Source organism: Caretta caretta, chromosome 22 (genome assembly GCF_965140235.1).
Source record: "Caretta caretta isolate rCarCar2 chromosome 22, rCarCar1.hap1, whole genome shotgun sequence".
Lineage (NCBI taxonomy): Eukaryota > Metazoa > Chordata > Testudines > Cheloniidae > Caretta > Caretta caretta.
Genome location: NC_134227.1, coordinates 11,383,361 through 11,403,592, shown reverse-complemented (window position 1 = coordinate 11,403,592; position 20,232 = coordinate 11,383,361). Strand labels below are relative to the sequence as shown.

At 40.8% G+C, this 20,232-nt stretch overlaps 1 protein-coding gene across 6 annotated transcripts in view; it reads left to right on the top strand.

Annotated features, from left to right (window-relative positions):
- ZBTB44 (zinc finger and BTB domain containing 44) overlaps nt 1-20,232 on the top strand; it is a 154,208-nt gene that overhangs the window by 37,924 nt on the left and 96,052 nt on the right. For 2 of the 6 annotated variants that reach the window (XM_048827567.2, XM_048827568.2), the window contains exons 4-6: nt 4,718-4,881; nt 7,851-8,151; nt 10,851-16,399. In XM_048827567.2, coding sequence (XP_048683524.1) covers nt 4,718-4,881; nt 7,851-8,151; nt 10,851-11,133 — 748 coding nt within the window. In that variant the 3' untranslated portion in view covers nt 11,134-16,399. Of the gene's footprint in view, nt 1-4,717; nt 4,882-7,850; nt 8,152-10,850; nt 16,400-20,232 lie in introns of those variants that run through there. The other 4 variants (XR_007353553.2, XR_007353554.2, XM_048827569.2 and 1 more) reach the window with 3 other exon arrangements.

The following is a 20,232-nucleotide window of genomic DNA, read 5'->3' as shown; positions in this document are numbered from 1 at the left end:
CTAACTTCAGGAGCACTGACAGTCTCAGGGCAGAGAAGTCATATCTCCTATATTGAGATCTGCTAGGCAGCCAAATGACCACAGATACATAAATTCACAAAAATTCTGCATACTGGTGAATCCGATCTTTAGTCAATACTGTTTTTTTAGCAGAAGTATTCTTCCATGTCTTAGTGTTCAGGGGAAGGAGCATTAAATTGGATGTCCATATTTAATGGATGATCCTAGTTTGTCCACTGCTGTGGAAATCCCATTGTAATGGATTTGTTAACCTTCAAATGACGAAGTATAGGAAAATATGTCTGCTTACCTGAAAATTTCCTTTTTTGAGTTTTAAGATCCACAGATTCAGCCCACCCTAGAGACCAGTGGATTTTCCAGAATAGGGATGGAAATTGACATCCAGCTATTTGGTTCTGTTCCATTAGGGGGGAAATTATCCTGGTTGTGGAAGTTGCCTCAACTGGAGGGAACTTCAGGTGGCAGTGATAGACAGGTCTGGTTCTGCCCCTAAGCTGAGAGCAGGCTGCAGCAGCCATAGTAATAGATCTGTGGACCTTTCTGCTCAAAGAAAGGACATTTTCAGGTAAGCACAAATAATAGAAAATGCCATTTTTATCAACTGGATTACTCTGGTCAAGCATGTGGACAAGGGTGATCCAGTTGATGTAGTGTACTTGTACTTCCAGAAAGCCTTTGACAAGTTCCCTCACCAAAGTAAACTGGGTGCCCGGGTGGGCCACACTGAGAATGCAACATTCAGGGCAGACTGGAAGAAATAGGGCAAACAATCCTGCCAAACTGGTGGAGGGTTTTCTGTAATTTGATTACCAAGCCAGTAACAAAAGAGCTTCTGCAGTACCACACTGGTTAACCAGAAGCCAAACACAGTCCTCTTTCGGCATTTCAGCCCTTGGTTATAACAATTTCCAGACAAACAGGTTAACAGAGTGAAGAGTTCTTGAAAACCTAATTCATCATATGTGAGGTTCTTACTAATCCCAAAGGATCAGACACTTACCCCAGAACACTTACCCAAATATCACACTATCAGCCAATCCTTAGTAAACTAACTAAAGATTTATTAATAAAAGAAAAGAAGAGTTACTGGAATTGTTAAAGAATCATATACATACTAGTGATTTTCAGTGTTCATAGATCAGAATTGTAGCAGTGATGTTATATCTCCTGGCTTGCAAAAGTCCCTTTGGAATTATCCCAATAGGTCAGAATCTAAAGGCATCTTAGATGTAAAGTCTGTTAGTTTTTCCATGGATTTTCCAGGGTATTCCAAATAGCTACTTGGAAGATCTCAGTCCCAAAGCTTAAACTTTCCCTGTTTAAAGTTTGGCAGACTAGAGATGCAGGATCAGGCCCAAGATTTCACTTTTATAGCTCTCCAGCAGGCTGCCAAGCCTCCTCAGTGCTTTTCTCCTAGGAAGAGTAGGCAGTGCAGATAGTTTGTGAACCTTTGTTCTGAAAAAACAACTCGGAGTCCTTGTGGCACCTTTGTTTTGAAGTTAATCTTTTATTTCCTATGCATACACAGGTAAACTAGTTACACTCATTTACATAATGAAATTATCCAGTCTTCCATTATAACAGAGATAGATAAGCTGTAGACAATGTAGGTAATATCAACTTCCTGCAGTATCTCACATCTTTGATCTTAAGGTTAACTGAACACAGTCACATACATAACGTAAGACAATTTAAGACATGAAAACAGACTTAGAAGCTAAAAGCTAATTTGATTACACTGATAAACTTCTAACAAAATATAGATAAACACAGGCAAATATACTTAGCATCTACCCTTGATGTCTGTTATGAATGAGTTAATGATTGTTGTGGTCTAAGAGTAACAGCCGTGTTAGTCTGTATTCGCAAAAAGAAAAGGAGTACTTTTGGCACCTTGGAGACGAACCAATTTATTTGAGCGTAAGCTTTCGTGAGCTACAGCTCACTTCATCGGATGCATCCGATGAAGTGAGCTGTAGCTCACGAAAGCTTACGCTCAAATAAATTGGTTCGTCTCTAAGGTGCCACAAGTACTCCTTTTGTTGTTGTGGTCTAGTACATCTCTTAGAAATTCACATACAAGTGAATTATCCTGATACAATTGTAATGCCTCCTGTTAAGTTGTTATGGGTCCTGCATAGGTTGGCTGGTCTGCCAATGTCACAAGAGATAAGAGGGAAAGTCCTCTTTTCAATCAGTAACTGATTAGAAGAGGGGTGGGCAAACTACAGCCTGGGGGCCGCATCCGGCCCTCCAGACGTTTTAATCCAGCCCTCGAGCTCCTGCCGGGAAGTGGGGTCCGGCGGTTGCCCTGCTCTGGTGCTCCAGCCGGTGAGCAGGGTCGGAGTCTTGTCCCACTCCGCATGGCTCCCAGAAGCAGCAGCATGTCCCCCCTACAGCTCCTACTCATGGGGCAGCCAGGGAGCTCCGCACACTGCCTCTGCCCCAAGTGCCGCCCCCGCAGCTCCTATTGGCTGGGAACCACAGCCAGTGGGAGCTGCAGGGGCGGTGCCTGCGGGCAGGGCAGCGTGCAGAGCTGCCTGGCTGCACCTCTGGGAAGGAGCCAAAGCGGGGACTGGGAGCTGCTTGAGGTAAGCGCCGCTCAGAGCCTGCCCCACAACCGCGTCCCATGACCCAACACCCTGCCCCAGCCCTTATCCCCCCTCCCCCCCTCCAAATCCCTCAGTCCCAGCCTGGAGCAGCCTCCTGAACCCCCAGCCCCACCCCAGAACCGACACCCCCAGATGGAGCCCTCCCACATCCCAACCCCCAATTTTGAGAGCATTCATGGCCTGCCATACAATTTTCATGTGGCCCTCAGGCTAAAAAGTTTGTCTACCCCTGGATTAGAAGGTAGGAAACAGAGGGTGGGAATAAATGGTCAGTTTTCACAATGGAGATTGGTAAATAGCTGGGTCCCTCAAGGAACTGTCTCTCTGCTGTTCAACGTGTTCATACATGATCTGGAAAAGGGGGTAAACAGTGAGCTGGCAAATTTGCAGATGATACAAAATTACTGAAGATAGTCCAAAGCTGGCTGCGAAGAGTTACAAAGGGATCTCACAAAACTGGGTGACAAGGCAACAAAATGGCAAATGAAATTCAATGTTGATATGTGCAAAGTAGTGCATATTAGGAAAACATAATCCCAACTATACATATAAAACGATGAGGTCTATATAAAATTAGCTGTTACCATTCAAGAAAGATCTTGGAGTCATTGTCTCTAGTTCTCTGAAAACATCCACTCAATATGTAGCTGTCGTCAAAAAAGCTAAAAATGTGAGGAACCATTAGAAAAGGGATATATAATCACAGAAAATATCATGATGCTGCTATATAAATCCATGACATCCGCACCTGGAATACTGCGTGCAGTTCTGGTTGCCCCATCTCAAAAAAGATATATTAGAATTGGAAAAGGGGCAGAAGAGGGCAACAGAAATGATTGGGGATTGGAACAGCTTCTGTGTGAGGAAAGGTTAAAAAGACTTTGATCAGTTTAGAAATAGAGGTGAGGGAAAAGGGGGGATATGATAGGGTCTATAAAATCATGAATGATGTGGAGAAAGTGAATGGGGAAGTGTTGTTTACCCCCTCATGTAACACAAGAATCAGGGATCACTCAAAGAAACTAATAGGCAACAGGTTTAAAACAGGCAGTGCTACTTCACACAGCACACAGTCAACCTGTAGAACTTGTTGCCAGGGGAAGTAGTGAAGTCCAAATGTATAACTGGGTTCAAAAAAGAATTAGATAAGTTCATGGAGGATAGGTCCATCAATGGCTGTTAGCCAAGATGATCAGGGATGCAACCCCATGCTGTGGGTGTCCCTAAACGTCTGATTGCCAGAAACTGGATTGGATGACAAAATAGATCATTCAGTAATTGCCGTCTTCTGTTCATTCCCTTGACGTTATCTGGCGCTGGCCACTGCCACTATGGCCATTCTTATGTTTGTGTTTAAGTGATAGGCAGGGCTGTTTCTAGTTGACTAAGGTGTCCCATCCACCGTGAAGAAAACACCACACCAGAAGACCAAATTACAGTGCTATATTCCCCGCAGTTAGTTTGCAGTTAGAGAATAGGTGGGGGTACTTAGATAATGTCAGGTAATTAATTTCTTTGAAAGTTAAAATATTTCCTTCATCTGCTACCTAATGACCTTAAAATTATAACCAAGTTTAGCTAACTTTAAACATACTGATACATATCCTGTCACGCAGCAGGCTGTATCAAACAAACATCCAGTATAAACAAATACAGTTTACTTTCTTGCTGCCTGCTAGGCAAGCTAATGACTTGAAATTGTAAATCATATTATTGATTAATTATTGAATCTGACTTGAGCTGAAAATGAACTGTCCTGCCTCAGTTTCCTTTAAATGTCACAGGAACTGCAGAAATAAAAAATTGGATTTGCCTACCCATCTTACTAATTTACTAAATTCTTTCTTTTGCTCCAGTTGCCAGTTGCACTTTGTTATGTACTTTTGGAAGAATGCACATATTCTATATATATATTCTCTGAAAAATAAAGTGCATTGTACAGCTAATGTTCAGTGACTGTTTCCAAAGAAATTGAGGTCAGAGGCCAGTGTCATTTCTTGCCTCGGGTCAGGTTTTCTTTGGACAGGCCACCTCAATTTTTTTTCTAGCCTGCTTGTAAATTAGTGATTTTTTTCTCCCCCCAGGTTGGAGAACGTTCAGTATCCCTACCAACTCTACATTGCCCCTTCTACCAGTAGCACAGAGAGACCCAGCCCAAATGGCCCGGATAGACCTTTTCAGTGCCCAACCTGTGGGGTCCGATTCACCCGCATTCAGAACTTAAAACAGCATATGCTCATCCACTCAGGTAAAGAAACTTAACTGTTTTGAAGAATAAGTAGGTCATGGATCTAGGACGCTTGCTGTTTTTACAGCATGCTTAGTACTATAACTGTTTTTAAATGAACTGCTGTATGCAAACTGACTTTTTTTTGCTTCAATCTCTTTTTCAGATTTCTAAAAATTGGGATTAATCACTGTGTGCATACCTATTTTTCCAACATACAGTCTAGCTGTGTTGCTGAATAATTAAACTTTGTATGGATGAAAACATATTTATTAAAGTTGGTGGAATAAAACATTCATACAGTAATGGGGCTCCTGCTTTTATGGAAAGGTTTGAGGCAAAATCAAGATGTTAAGCTGCGTCACTCAGGGGTGTGAATAATCCACACCCTGAGCAATGTAGTTATACTGCCCTACGTGCTGGTGTAGACAGCGCTATCTTAGTGAGAGAGCTTCTCCCGCCAATACAGCTACCACCTCTTGCGGAGGTGGCATTATTAAACCGAGGGGAGAGCTTTCTCCTATTGGCTTAGAGCGTCTTCACCAGACAGCAGCACAGCTGCACCAGTGCAAGTTTCTAGTGTAGACAAGCCCTATGAATCCTTTGCAAGGGTTGTACTGCATTGGCTTTTTTTATTATACCAGTCTCAAGTGGTGTAGATTGGAGTTCATCCTTGGATGTCGGGAATTGTCTGGTGTGTTGCTTGAAGAGACTCATAAACCATAAGAAAGCTGTGACCAAAGCCATTTTATCCAAAGCAGGTAGCTGAGATTAGTAGTTATGTCCTCCTGTGTCTCAGAAACTTCTGCAGGGATAGGTGAAGGGGAGCAATCAAAATGACTAATAAATTAAGTGGTTGCAGTCAGTGTCATTTAGCAAGAGTTAAGTATTAGGTCTGCTGCTTTTGAATCAGCCTTTCTCTCCAGATTTCTTTGCAGCCATTTTCTTTCAAACAAGTGACCAAAGGATGAGCTGTTAATGAGGTTGTTACTGTTTGTCACCCAGAGATTTAACAGTGTAGGATTTGGTAGATCAGCATTAACTGTGTCTTTGATAGTCCAGTGAATGTAGAGATACTTTTAACAGTTACAGTGCAGGCCTCTAAGATGCCCCTTATAGTTGTATACCAAATGGAATTTGTGCCCGTCAGTCAGAATGGTTGATCCTTGCTGATGGTTTTTAAGAAATCAGATTATAAATAATAGTTTCGATATTTTAAACATGTTTATGGCTGAAATACACAATAAGTTATATAAAGTGTATATAGAAAGCAACTTTTGATGGAGTTAGCCACCATTTACCTAATAAAATGTTTAAATCTATAAAAGTCATTTTGATATAAGAGAAATTGGATCCTTGCAATTGAACAGTAACAAGTTTACCCTCTCCTGAAGAAGAACCACAATTCTCAAGGCACAAGTTTTTACTAGCAACTGTTACTTAGCCCAATAATGATCCATTAATGTAGTTTTTTGGCATTTGACAGTAACAAGACAACCTGCCTGTGCATATTTGGTTATTAAATTGTCCCAGGTAGGCTGCTAAAATTTTAAGATATCCATCAAGCATGCATAAAGTATTTCAGCTTGATCTGTTAGTGGACAGATGTCAGTAAGACTTGCATGGGAAGTTGGAAGATATTTTTTACTAGCTGTTTTTGAGTTACTCGTGTGAGGAAACCTCCAATCTGTAAATGCCAGAAGTATTTTCCCTTAACTCAATTGGCTGAAGAGATTTGCCTCAAACTTTTCAAGAAAATAAATGCTTTTGGACAGAGACCAAGCATGGAAAGTTTCAGCCCCAAAGGACAATATTTTAGAATGTTTAGCATGTGAAAGCAAGTTTATAAAGAGACTCAGTTTAACCTTAACTGTAGCTTTCACTATGTTGGAAGCCACAATTAAAGGAGCTCACTTACACATGAGGAAAGCAGAAGAATTGACAAGTAAGGTTAACAGCTTGGACTGAAACAACATCCTTAATTTAGACCATTTAACATTTTTTTTCTTTTGAACTATAGTGTGAATTGAGGTCAGAGTTCCAGATTCTTGGCCTGAATTCTGTCAGACCATTTAATAGGACTTTTTGTGGTTTAACCTTTTGTATAGTATTAGTGCTGGTAGTGATGTGATTGTTTAGGGAGAGCATGTTTCTCTCAGCCATACGCATTCCATTGCAAATTAACCGCTGTTGTACCGTGTACTATTTGTATTCACTCTGAAATGAGCATGGTCAGTAAATGATGAGAGAGTTGGTAACAAGGCTTCTAAACTGGATGTAGGACAAAACTCAGGGCCAGATCATCAGATGTGTTAATGCTGCTTTGTGCTCCTTTGACTGTGCAAAGCTGCATTAAGGCTTACTTACCTGGTCCCCAGAGGATCACCCCTGTATGCAAGCATCCACAGGTGGCATAGAGCTGCTGTGTAGGCTCCTGTACCACAACTCCCTTGTCAGGCTCCTTGCATAAGCTAGGGTATCCCTATGGCCAGGCAGTCCCTTACTACCAGAACTGCTTATTGGGGCTATAGACAGTTGATGAAACTTTCTACTAAAAGCAATTTAAAGGTTGCTGTGTTGCACTGACCAGCCCAGCTCAGATCAGTCCAAGATCAGGAGACAACAAAGGTGGTTTATAGGTTCTGCTGCATCAAACACTCTGGCTGCAGGTCAGTTGGTCAGTTGCCTTGGTTTCTAACCCACAGAAGCCTTACAGCGGGTTTAAGTTATATAACGAAGAAGGACTATATAAGGATCCACCTTGTCTCTCTGTATAAGGACCTGGTCATTATAAAACTTCCTTGTCATCTGATTGAGACAAATATCAGGTTTATGCTAATCGCTTCTGCCATTTTAAAGATAACCTGTTTCTCTCCTTCTTAAATCAGCACTTTACTCTGACTGGTCACAGCTGCTGTCCTGTTGAACAGAAATTGCCAAATGTGACCTCCAGTTGCACAAAGTAAATATTCCCCCCTCTTTTCCCACAGGCATTAAACCATTTCAGTGTGACCGTTGTGGGAAAAAGTTCACCCGAGCTTACTCGCTAAAGATGCATCGCCTGAAGCACGAAGGTAAACGCTGTTTCCGGTGCCAGATATGTAGTGCCACTTTCACTTCCTTCGGGGAATATAAACACCACATGCGGGTTTCCCGGCATATTATCCGCAAGCCTCGGATTTACGAGTGCAAAACATGTGGCGCCATGTTCACCAACTCTGGAAATTTAATCGTTCACCTGAGGAGTCTGAACCATGAAGCGTCAGAGCTAGCAAACTACTTCCAGAGCAGGTGAGGTGCACAACAAAAACCTAACAGGGGAAACTTGCTTTTTCTAAATCATCTCTTCCTGCTTTCAGGGCAGCCTGCTGTTCCTCTCATCAGGTTGCCAGCTAATTGCAGTCACGTTCATTCCTGCACTACTATCTGTAATCTCTGAGCTGCTTTTTAGTGTGTATAAACTGTATAATAAGGCATTGAAGAATCTAGTAGTTTCGAAAGACTGCTTCTTAGTGACTAGGCTACTTCTCTTTCCACTAGTATCTAAAAGCACGTTAATAGTGCTAAAAATAGCATTATATACCACAGTCTGTGAGTTTTTATAAATTATTTGATGGCTGTATCTGAAAGAGTTTGGACTGTCTGTTTAGATGGGGGGTGGACTTATGACCTAATTTTTTTTAAGTACTTTTTATTGAGGGAAGGATTTTATTATGAGACTGCATGAATCCAGATGATCACATCTTCATTCTCATTTTTAGGTTTATTTACTGCTAAATGATCACGTTTTAAAATTTCCAACGTATTAATCATACAGGCCTACTGCACATTTCTTGTTAATCAGGTAGTAAAGAATTGGCTTAACATACAAAAACATTTCACTAAAAGCTCTTCAGAGGCCTGTAAATGAGTCTTGAGGAGTTAAAGTAGCACAGTAATATCACACTAATATGGGATAAGTGTTTATAAACAAGAGATTTTTAAATAGAGGGATAAGTAAATGAAAGTGAATGAGGGGAACTCTAGAGAGAGGGAGACTTCATTACTGTTAAATATTTAATCTTCTGAGAACAAGTTAGGTTTTAAAAAATAAAACAAAAGTTCCTTCATTCATGGTAATGCAGATGTGTACATGTAAGTAGGCTGTTTGTTTTAAAAAGTATGAAGTAAACCTGTTGTAAGTTTATTCTTTGCATCATAGCAACTAAAATTCCCTAGCAATAATCTGTCAGGTGTTTTCTAGATGTCATATTTTTTTTGTCTTATGAAAGGTTTCAACATTTTGTTTGGTGGTTAGTTCTACACCACTTGTATAAAGAATTCCAAAAGAACATAAATCAGGAAATGTTTGCTTGTCAGCTGTCTTTCCCTGAAAATATAGTTTAAAAGTACAAAGTTCAGTACCTTCTGGTGTGTGCAGTTCATTGAGGGTACCACTTGTGCCAGAGGTAGCATGAATATACCACGAGATGATGCGGTTGCTGTGGTAAGCACTCTTTTTTTGTTGTTGAATACATTAAAACACACTCCTTTTAGTGATTTCCTGGGCCTTATTTGATTTTTGAAAATACAGATTAACATGTTAGCATAGTGCATTTTCCAATTATTCCCCGATTTGGATTTCCCCTAGATCTGGAAAAGTTCATCCTTTTCTGCAGAAAGAAAAGGGTCACTGAATCTCATATCATTGTTCCAGGAAACTGCTCCCTTTTGAATGGACTACATGGAAAAACCAAAGAGTGCCTATACTGGTTTTAGTTATGAATATGTCTGGTGCTGGATATTTGCAAAAAAGTTGACTTTGTATCATGCTCGCACAGAGTAAATCAGGAAATATTGGTAGAGTATGTGAGACCTTTCCTCTGAGCAAGTTCAGACCCCAGTTTCTGAGAATAAGCTGTATAGTTATTGTGACAAAAGAGCCAGGACTGGGTGGCTCGGGAGGAAATGAAATTCAGTCCACTTCTTAGTACAGGGAAACCTGCCAAGAGTGACCACTCATGGGAGTTAGCAAAAGTGGTCGCTTGTAAGAAGTGGTCTCTTTAAAGTTTGCAGACCAGATGGTGGTGGTGTTCCATGGCCTCTGCAAGTAGTCACTCATGACAGGCGGTCTCTCTCCAGGGGTGATCGCTAAGGCAGGTTCTACTGTAATAGGATAGGTGTCAGCATCACAAAAAACATTACAGTTGGCATCCTTATTGATAGTTTAGCAGAGAGGCCAAGGATGGAATGGGCTATTGAAATTGAACTACCCTCAGTCATCTCGAATAGTCCTGTGTCATTGTTGAGGCACGTTGGCGGGGCAACTTGAGGCTCGGCTTTCATTGCTGCTGCCTGTGCTCCATCTGCTCTGTGGATAGAGAGCTAACAGTCCAACTTCTTTACCTTGACCTGTTGGAGCAGTGGTTGTCGTCTGCAGGTCTGTGCGCTGGGTCCTGCACTAACATGCTTTTGTTATACCTTTGTCCCCGTGCCTCAGCCCTGTCTCTTTTGCTTCCTGTATCCTTTTTAATTCCCTTTGACTTTGGACCCCTCCCCTTTGAGAGGAAAGTTGTGTTTGATTCTCTGATAGTCCCTGCCTCCTCTACAGAGGTTGAATAGACCTGAATTTACCTGCACTAAATTTAGTTTGTTCTTAAAAAAACAAAACTCCAGCACTCCCTTTTTTGGCATGGAAGCATTCCGCACCAGGTGGCGATACTAACATCAACTCCCATCCTCCTCAAGGGGCTCAAACCCAGATACGAAGCTACCCCTGAGGAAATATGGTTGCATAAACCATGAAAATTTGATATCCCAGGTATAGCTTCTCCAAACATGTAAATAAAAACTGAGTTATAACACTTAGTGAAGCATATTAGTGTGAAGATTGTAGCCCTAGCTGTGATAATAGTTTCTTTATTCCCTGCGCAATGCAGTAGTTAGCATAGCTGTATCTGATGTTTCTTTGAAAGGTTAACATTCTCTTCTGTCCTTTGCCCCTCTTCTAGTGATTTCCTAGTCCCGGACTACTTAAACCAGGAGCAGGAAGAGACCCTCGGGCAATATGAGCTAGGAGAGCATGGGTTTGAAAGCAACTCCTCTGTCCACATGCCTGTCATTTCACAGGTCTCGTCGACTCAGAATTGCGAAAGCACTTTCCCCTTGGGGTCTTTGGGTGGGTTGGCAGAAAAAGAGGAAGACATGCCGGAGCAGCCAAAGACTAATGCCAGTGCCGAGGCAACCAGTGATGACCCCCCGAAATCAGAGCTGTCCTCTATTACTATTGAATAATTCATGGTTTGGTTTCATTTTTGTTCTTTGGAAAGTGCCTGTGTTTGGTCCTGTACATTTTAATTTAATTTTTTTAAACAAAAGGAGGGAGATTTCCCTTTTTACTTTGTAAGCTACACTTCAAACAGAAAACTGCAACAGACGTTACATTATTTTTCATGACTGAATGATCAGTTCTGTGAAAATGTTTAAGACTGAATGCACAATAAGGTCCTGTCAGAGCATCATAGAAGCTGTGATGCACTTCTAAAGAAGAAGCAATCGACTGAAATCACTTCAACTTCCTTCTTCCACAATTAGAACAGCTCATTAAATTTCTAATGCTTCTGCAGACCCTCTGGTAAAGGGAGAGAATCAGAAGACACTTTTAAAATGACCAGTACAAGCATGCATGCTCGCAAGTTAATTAATGAGCAGAGTTTTGACTAACTTTAAGTAGATGTGTTAATCCTCTGCTTAAAATATGGCATGTCCTGTCTTTGTCCTTACTGTTTTTCAAACTGCTTACTATAACCCTTTTTTTTGGAAATCGTAAGCATTTCTGAAATATAACAGTACTGTCCTTTTAAAAAATGTCTCTTTACAAAAAAATCTCTGAATCAGTTCTGACAAATTGAGTGATGATGCCATGCCAGGTCCTCCCACTTCTGATATTCCACTCCGCTCATTCAAATAACCTATCCTGATTTGCTTATATGGGGCGAGGCATACAGTCAAGGAAAGTATAAATCCATGCAAGCCTGACAAATCTGTCATCACTGTATCTTTCTGTAAAGGAAACCACCTTTAAAAAAAAGAAAACGTGTCCCAGACTAAAATTCTTAAACCTTGGCCAGACTGCTTGCAGTCCTACTCACTTTCCCCTATCATACATATCACTAATCTCCAAAAGCTGGCTAGAGAGAGTTTACAGAAAGGAAAAAACAAGTTGTTCTTCTTTTGTGCATTATTGCACACTTTTGTGCTTATACATATGCATGTATACTTTCTGGGGTTTTTATTAGTCTGTTTTGGACAAAACAACCAATTTATTCTTTTTAGAGGCCAAGTTTCTAACCCAACAGGGGGTTGTTTATAAAAACCCTATATAACAATGTTAAATTGTTCCTGTTCCAAAACATTTTAAACCTTTGCCAAGTTAGTTTATTAAAGGCTGTTACTCCAGCTACGTACACAGCTCAAGCAAGCAATAAAGTGAAAGATTTGCAATTTCATTTTTTCCAGATTTAGAAATGGCTGTAAATTTTGGGTATGGGATTTTCAGAGCAGTGATTCTCATTTTGTTGCAGGCAGTTTGGGCTATAGTAAAGCTTAAAAATTTAAAGGAGGGATTGTATAAATTCTTTGGCTGCTGATGAAATTAACTCTCTTTGATACATAAACAGCTGTGTTCCACAACCCACAGCATGCTGAGAGTTTAAGTATTACCTGACCTTAGTATTCCAAGGGCATGTGTCAGACTCCCTTGGTTTTAGATCTACGTGGTAAACTCATACCATGGGTATGAGTCCCTCTGTCATGCACACATTGGATTGAAAGGAGTTCAATCCTTGAGGGGGCCATTTAGGGATCTGGGGCAAAAATTGGGGATTGGTCATGCTTTGAGCAGGGGGTTGGACTAGATGACCTCCTGAGGTCCCTTCCAACCCTGATATTCTATGATTCTATGAAAGAGAAAAATAGAGAAATGTTTTTAAAAAAGGGAGGGAGAGGAGATGCAGAGCTCAAATGGCAAGACTGATTAGTGTGCAATGACTTCCGCAGTTCTAATGTATCTGTAGAACTATGAAATATCTGCTGATAGCAAATCAGTGTAAAGCTTGTTGCACATTGGTAATATTTTAAAAGGCTTCAATGATAACATACTTACACATTTCTAGTGTTTCTTTAAATAAGTTTTCCCTACCCTGTGTTTATGTTAAAAAAAAAAATTAATAAGATTCCCAGTTTTTTCCAAATTACTGAAGCTACCTTTTCCCCCCTGTCTCATCTGCAGAAAATGTCACAGCTACAATTCATCTTATATGTCTATCTTGGTCTTTTGTAAAGGGCTTGGAGCAGAACAAATTTTTATTCAAGATACTGTACTATGAAATAGGCCAGTATCCATTGAAGGGACTGGATCAGAGGACCAGTCCTCTTCCACTTCTGATTTCTATAATTAAGAATCCAGTGAGTCTGGACAGTGCCTGTTAAATATTTCTTCCCTCGCCCCCCAGTAGTTCAGGATAAAAGTAGGATCTGGTACTAAACTCTAATTCATGATCCTCTTTCTCTGTTACAGAAGCATAAGTCTTCCTTGTACATGACAATTTTTAGTCAGTCATAAGTTAAAAAGCACTTAGGTACACACACAAACTCGTACTTCACAGCTGGCCCACTGTGTATAATGCACAATGAATTAACACATCACACATGGATGGACTTATTCCTTCTGCCAAAAAAAGATGGTTTTCACCCAGGACAAGATCTGTCGTAACACATAATTCACTGATCATGAGATGTGCAAATGCAGAATACACACACCTAGAATAACTGATTTTTAGATGACTTAAAATTTTGTAGGATGGTTAACTGCTGTCTGAAATGCTGTGGAGAACACATTAAAACTTGGTAGCTACAAGGACTGTATTGTAGCTCTAATCTGTTCTTTGGTTGGTATTTGTAATTGTTTCCTGTTAATATATGTATCCCTTCTCCATAGAGAGGAGTCCAAATGAAATGTAAATCTTCTTTCATTTCTCTTTTCCGTGTCTTTCTGGAAGTGCTCAGTTCTTGGGAGTACTAATGTCCCTCAAAGGAGAGATTTAAAATGTTCTAACATTTTACATCAAGCTCTATTGCTGGATATCCAGGTTCTAAAGTGAGATAAATGTCTAAGTAAACTGAAAGCAGCAAGCCTTAGATTACACTGGGGATTAAACCTGAAACATAACTTCTTTAAAAGATGTTATCAGAGGGGTTTGATTCCTGGACTGCTTTTTCTAAAAATAGATACAAGGAATTAAGTTATATTTTGGTTAAAAAGTAAGTTGTTCAGAATTTCTTTCAAATAGAGGAGATTCGGTTTACTGAGGCTGTAGTACCCCTGGCAGCAACTGTTGAATTGACAGGTGTTCTCCAAAAGTATTCAGAAAGTGGTTTGAGTGCATTTTCCTTTTGCATAATCTTCTGGTGTACAGAGGACGATCAGTGCATTAAGTGGAAAATCCTTCCTTCCCCCACCTACTTACTCTAGAAGAGGGCCCCGACTACCACAGACCATGGATGGTTCTGCTATATGGCAGGGAGCAAGATTCAGGGACATGGATCTGCATTCCCTACATGTTGGACAGTGCCTCAAGGCGGAGGGGAGAGGGTCACCTCTGGCTCCCCTCTCCCCCACAGAGAGGGGAAGGAGGAGGAGCAGTTGCTTCAGCTGTGCGCTGGCCGATTTGGCCAAGTAATAGTTTCCTTTTGATGCTTGTGCACACAGCTCCCCAGCGATGGGGATACATTCGCATTGAAGAGATTAAACTTCCCCCAGTACTAATTGGAATGTCAGTTTTCTGCAACATAGTTTTATTATCACAGGTTAAAATTTTTGTGTCCCTTATTAGTTTGTCTTTCTCACTACAATTTGAGTTCAGTTGTCAGGCTAGCAAGTACTGTGGTCAAGTCTCTCATACTGAGAGTTTAGTTGACTAGATCTTTGAAAATGGTTCTGGTTTTCACGAGGCTGAAAGGTGTGAACTTAAACTTTTAAAAAAAGTAATAGCTGCCAATGCAGTAAAATATATTTTATAAAACTATGGTCCCTAGGTACCTTATGGTATAAAATTTTATTGTTTTTAAGATATGGCTTTAAGTTTTTATATGTGGGCTTCCGTCATTTCTTGGTTGCTGGTTTTCCCCTCCAGTCCAAAGACTTCAGCGCATGAGAATTTTGCCATCCTGTTTTCAGGGCATACCCTGTAGCATTTTATATGCAATTTGGAGGGGTAGAGGCTTTGTGCACGCTGCCTGGATTGGCTGGCATAGGTAATATGCAGATGTAGGGAGCACCTTCTGTTCCTAGTTCATTGTGGGCAGAAAAAAGTACTGGTCTCACCATCAAATATAGGGTCGGACTGTGCCTCAACCACATCAGAGGTCACCAGCAGAACATAGTTGGTGCAAAATATTCAGAGGGAATAAACCGTAAAACGTGAACTTTTTAAAAAATACAACAGTAATTGTTAACGCTCTGGGTTTTTGTTAACTTGGTGCATGCTACAACAGTCATTCAGTATCCTACAGGGCTCGCCGACAGATCTGGTTGCACTAAAAAATAAAAATAAAAATAAATCAGTTTCTGGGGCTGCCCTCCTGTATGGACACCACAGTCTTCCTGAGGGTTGATAAAGTCCCCAGAGGAGATTTTTGACCATTTTGTTTAGCTGATGCATGCTTTTGATATTCTGACTATAGCCCTGCCTACAAGAAAGTCCTCAGTGGCTTCCTTGCCCTGCTGTTTCAGTGCCTTGACTCTCTGGGCACTGGCCTTTGATGGAATCCTTGAGCGGGGGGAGGGTAAAGCTGGAGGGAAAATGTGAATTAAATTATCATTGGGCTTCTTTGTGTGTTTTAGTAACAGTGCAACCCTTTTAACTGTGCCAGTCTCCAGTCACCAGCCGTATATCCAGTCGTCATCTCATACACAGTACAGCTTCTCTTGTTGACGCTGGTCACCGCTAGATTACTTGGCATGTTTATTGACTTAACAGAAATGTTTTTTGGTTTTGTTTTTAATGTATACGATGTTTAAATACACTTCACATTTTATATAATACTATCTGGCTATTAGTATTTTTCAGGAACCATAGTTCTTGGTGGCTATATATATTTTTGTGACTTTTTTGTAAACTAAGTGCCGTTTCAACGTTACAATCATTTTTAGAGTTCTTGTAATCAATGTGAATATCATGTTTTTTCAAATCTGTTCTGAGCCTGTAGTGTTTGCTTTGTGATCATATGTGTAATGTATATATTCTGTATAGTTACATTGTACTGAAATACTAGCTTGTTTGATATAAGAAAAGTATGTATTGGGTACTTTTTTGCTAGCCTGATTGTTTAATCTTTAAAAAAAATGTTTTAAAATACAAAAAAAATAAAAATCTCCAAACTGGTTCCCTTATAGATCAAAATTAGGGGGGGCAGGAGGAGGAAAAACTAGTTTTGAGTGTCTTTGGATAGAAACATGAAGCTAAGATTTTTCATTAAAATATTAATGTTTTATGGAGTATATACTTGCTTTGTGTCGTTACTTTACGTACGCCTAAGAGTACGGACAACAGACTCGATTCAGCTCGGCTGTAAGCAGGTGCAACTCTCAGTGGGATTTCAGCCTTTTATATTAGGGCTGACTTTGGTCTGAAGTAGTTAAATAGGGTGCAAAACTACTGTTTTCAACATCCTGTTCAGAAGGAAGGTAGCTTTAAACGAAGTGAGTATTAATGAGTGACCGCAGAGACTGCCTGAGTAAGGAGTATTATAAAGAAGTACCTGACATCATTTGACTTTCATACATGTGTGTATGATCCTTGCTATTCTTTTGCCATGTGTTCTGGAGGGGGAAGAAAAAAGGCACAGGGAAGGCTTCCTTCCTAATGCGGTTTTCCTGGTGGAACATCACTGGAAACAGGCCTGTTCTGAAAAGAACAATATTTAAAATGTCATTCGATGGAGTCTTTGCAATTGCAGCTACGAGCTTCAATTTGACCATGGCACAAGCTCAGAGGAAGGGGGCTTAAGCTATGCCATCTCTGTCACCCCTTACAATTAAATTAGGCCTGCTTTGACAAGTCCACACGGCCCTGGCTGTGCTAGAACACTTGGCTCTCCACATGGCTAGGGAACCAGTGTCAAGGCACTTGACTTCTGGAATAGCTTGACTGAAATGTTTAAAACTCTACCCAGCCACCTGCATATTTGCCATTCCTGCTATGGTCTGATGTGACTGCCAAATATGAGCATGCTAGCAGTCCAATCCTTGCTGTGTTCAGCATCTGAACTTGGGATTAGAAAACCAAATGGAAAAGCCAATGAGATTCCAGAGTACAGGGTAAGCATCCATGATGAGCTTTGGAGGGGTGGGTTAGGACAGCTTGAGTTTTACGTATTTTGTGCTCTTACTTTCCCCTTTGAAAACTTTGCCTCGTGACTGGTGTATGGTGTGGGAATCATAATGGATTTTGTTTGGGGAACGGCAGGGTTCTGGTAAAAGTGTTTTGGACAGATTCATGATTTGAGATGGAGGCCTTTACACTCTTCTGGTCATACTGTCCTGAAAATAGGAACCTTAGAAAGTCCCTGGGAAGACATTCAGACTGAAATGGGAAAGGAGCAGTGATTCTGAATGAACTGGCACAAATCGAAAACCAACATTCCAATATATGAGTCTCAGTGTGAACATCTGCTGAGATGAGAAAAGACCAATAGTGTGTGTTCCCTTGATAGATCTCAGGGTCCAAAGAGGTCACTTGAGTGTGCAGGCAAGCGGACTTTTGCAATACAAATATGCTAAACATGCATTTTAATTTGATGTGAAACTTTTTCTATATTAAAGACCTTGCCTTGGCAGTTGTACTCTGTCTTAGGGTGTCTCTACACTATAATGTGAGCCTAGGGTTAGTAAACCTCGAGTTAGCAGACCCTGAGTTTGCTAACCTAGGGCTTGAGCGTCTACACTTATTTGTAACCTCAGGATAGGAATTGCTCCTCCTGCAGGAAAGCTGGCCAGCGGGTGGTACTTAGGAACTTCTCTTCTTTGACCTTTCTTCATCCAGGCTCTGCCACATAGTTCCAGCAATTGCTCAGGAAATCCAACCTGTGACCACAGAGCCCATTGTGAATAACTTCTCAGTGCAGAATCAGTGGGGGCAGCACTGGCTCATACCAAGGTTAGTTATATGACCCTCAGTATTTGTTGGGTCAGTGTATTAATGACTTCAGTGCGTTCCAGCCTTGAAGAGACAGTGCCCTGTTCTAGGAGATATGATTAAGACTATGTCCAAGGGCTGATGGCTGTGGGTCTGCTGCCAAGGTGATAGACATAGAATGCAATGGAAGGGTTGGTGGATGTTATTCCCCAGGGAAAAGAAACTCCCAGCTGAGAACAAATGTCATGTGAAATAGAGCATGGATGATAGAGGAGACGGGTCTTGCTTTCATGGTCAAATCACTACTAGTTTCCTGAAACATTCTGATGAAAATGAAATTTTGACAAAAAATGGAAACACCTTTTTTTTTTTTCCAAAAAGGATCACATTTTCCACCTCCAACTTTAGTGCTTTTCCCATGACAGCATAAAATGACCCCCTTTTAAAAGCTTGATCCTGCACGTTGAAGGCAATGGGTAACACTGACACTGGCTTCAAAGGACCAGGAGCAGCCACTGCAGCCCCAGTTCATCAAAGCATTTAACCACGTGCTTCAAATCATCCTTATTCAGCAACACACTGTTATCTTGTGTTTGCGTGCTTTGCTGAATTGGGGCCTTAATGCTAGTAGCTTCTCGAACTTGTTTTCATCTGAGCGATCTTGAACTTCAGTTTTTAAAGGGCTTCATGGAAACTACATTAGATATTGGACTGGAAACCCCAGAAGAAGCGGCAATAAGGTGGACCAAGATAACATGGAAACGCACAATAGAAGCAGAATAGAAAGCTATCAGAATTACATGGGAAGAACCTAAGACTGCAGCAGGAGCCCAGCAAAGATGGAAGGCAGTGATGAAGACCCTATGTTCTGCATTGAATAGAGAGGCATGAGAGAGAGAGAGATGGAAACTATATTATTGTTAGGTTTCAGAGTAACAGCCGTGTTAGTCTGTATTCGCAAAAAGAAAAGTAGTACTTGTGGCACCTTAGAGACTAACCAATTTATTTGAGCATGAGCTTTCATGAGCTACAGCTCACTTCATCACTTTATGAAGTGAGCTGTAGCTCACAAAAGCTCATGCTCAAATAAATTGGTTAGTCTCTAAGGTGCCACAAGTACTCCTTTTCTTTATATTATTGTTAGTGTGTATTTACATGAAAACAGACCCATGAACTGTAGAATAAAATCCCGCAGAAAGAAGAGTCTGAAGCACTGCATAATAGACAACAGAACTTTAAAAAAGGAAGAAAAAAAAATCCCCTCCAAGTTCAGACTTCATCTTTCCCACAGTTTAACAAAAAATGCCTTTATGTAACGTTGGAGCTATAGTGATCAGTTTCAGGGTTGACGTGACAATAATTATAAACAACTGTTATGTAACCTCTTAGTTGATTGAGCTGAAATTAATAAATTTAAAGGAAAAGACAAACAAAAAAAGAATCCCTTTAGGGAGCTTATGTTTTAAATAAATAAAAATCTTTCAGGTTGACCTTTTTTGCAAAGTTAATGCAAACCCTGGATGAAAAAGCTGCTTGAGGAATAGTTGGCCAAAGGCGCTGCTCTTTAAAAACACTATTTATGTTAAAGGGAGAACCTTGTTTTAAGAGCTAGACACATTTGAGTCTGAAACAGGGCGGTGGTGTTTAATAGTTCATTTTTATGTCAGTTTTGTTTACTTTGTTTAAAACACTTTTTAAAATTTTTTAACATGGGAGCTAGGTGTAAATCAGCCAGGTCCATTGCCTACAATGGAGATACACCTACTGAGGATATGGCCTATATATATATAATTCCCCCTTTGTTTGCCTTTTGCCATCTGGAAAACATTTCCAGGTTTTTGAGTGGAGCTCAAGTCAACATGGCTGGCCTGTGCCAACTGTCTCAGGCTTGCAGGGCTGGACTATGGGGGTATTTAACTGCGGTGGAGATGTTCAAACCCGGGCTCTGGGACTTGGGGAGGGGAGCCTGAGTCCAATTCAGCTGACATGGGGCAGCTGCGGGTGTTTAATTGCAGTGTAGACATACCCTAGGAAGCCAAGACTGAATTTAGCATATGCTTTTCTGTCTCCAGAGGTGTTTCATTCGCTCAGTTACCAGTGACATGTTCTACTGCGTGCTGCTTACTGAATCAACTCAAGCAATCCAAGTCCCTTTCCAAACAGACCCCGATTAACCTCATTCTTCCACGCTTCCTTT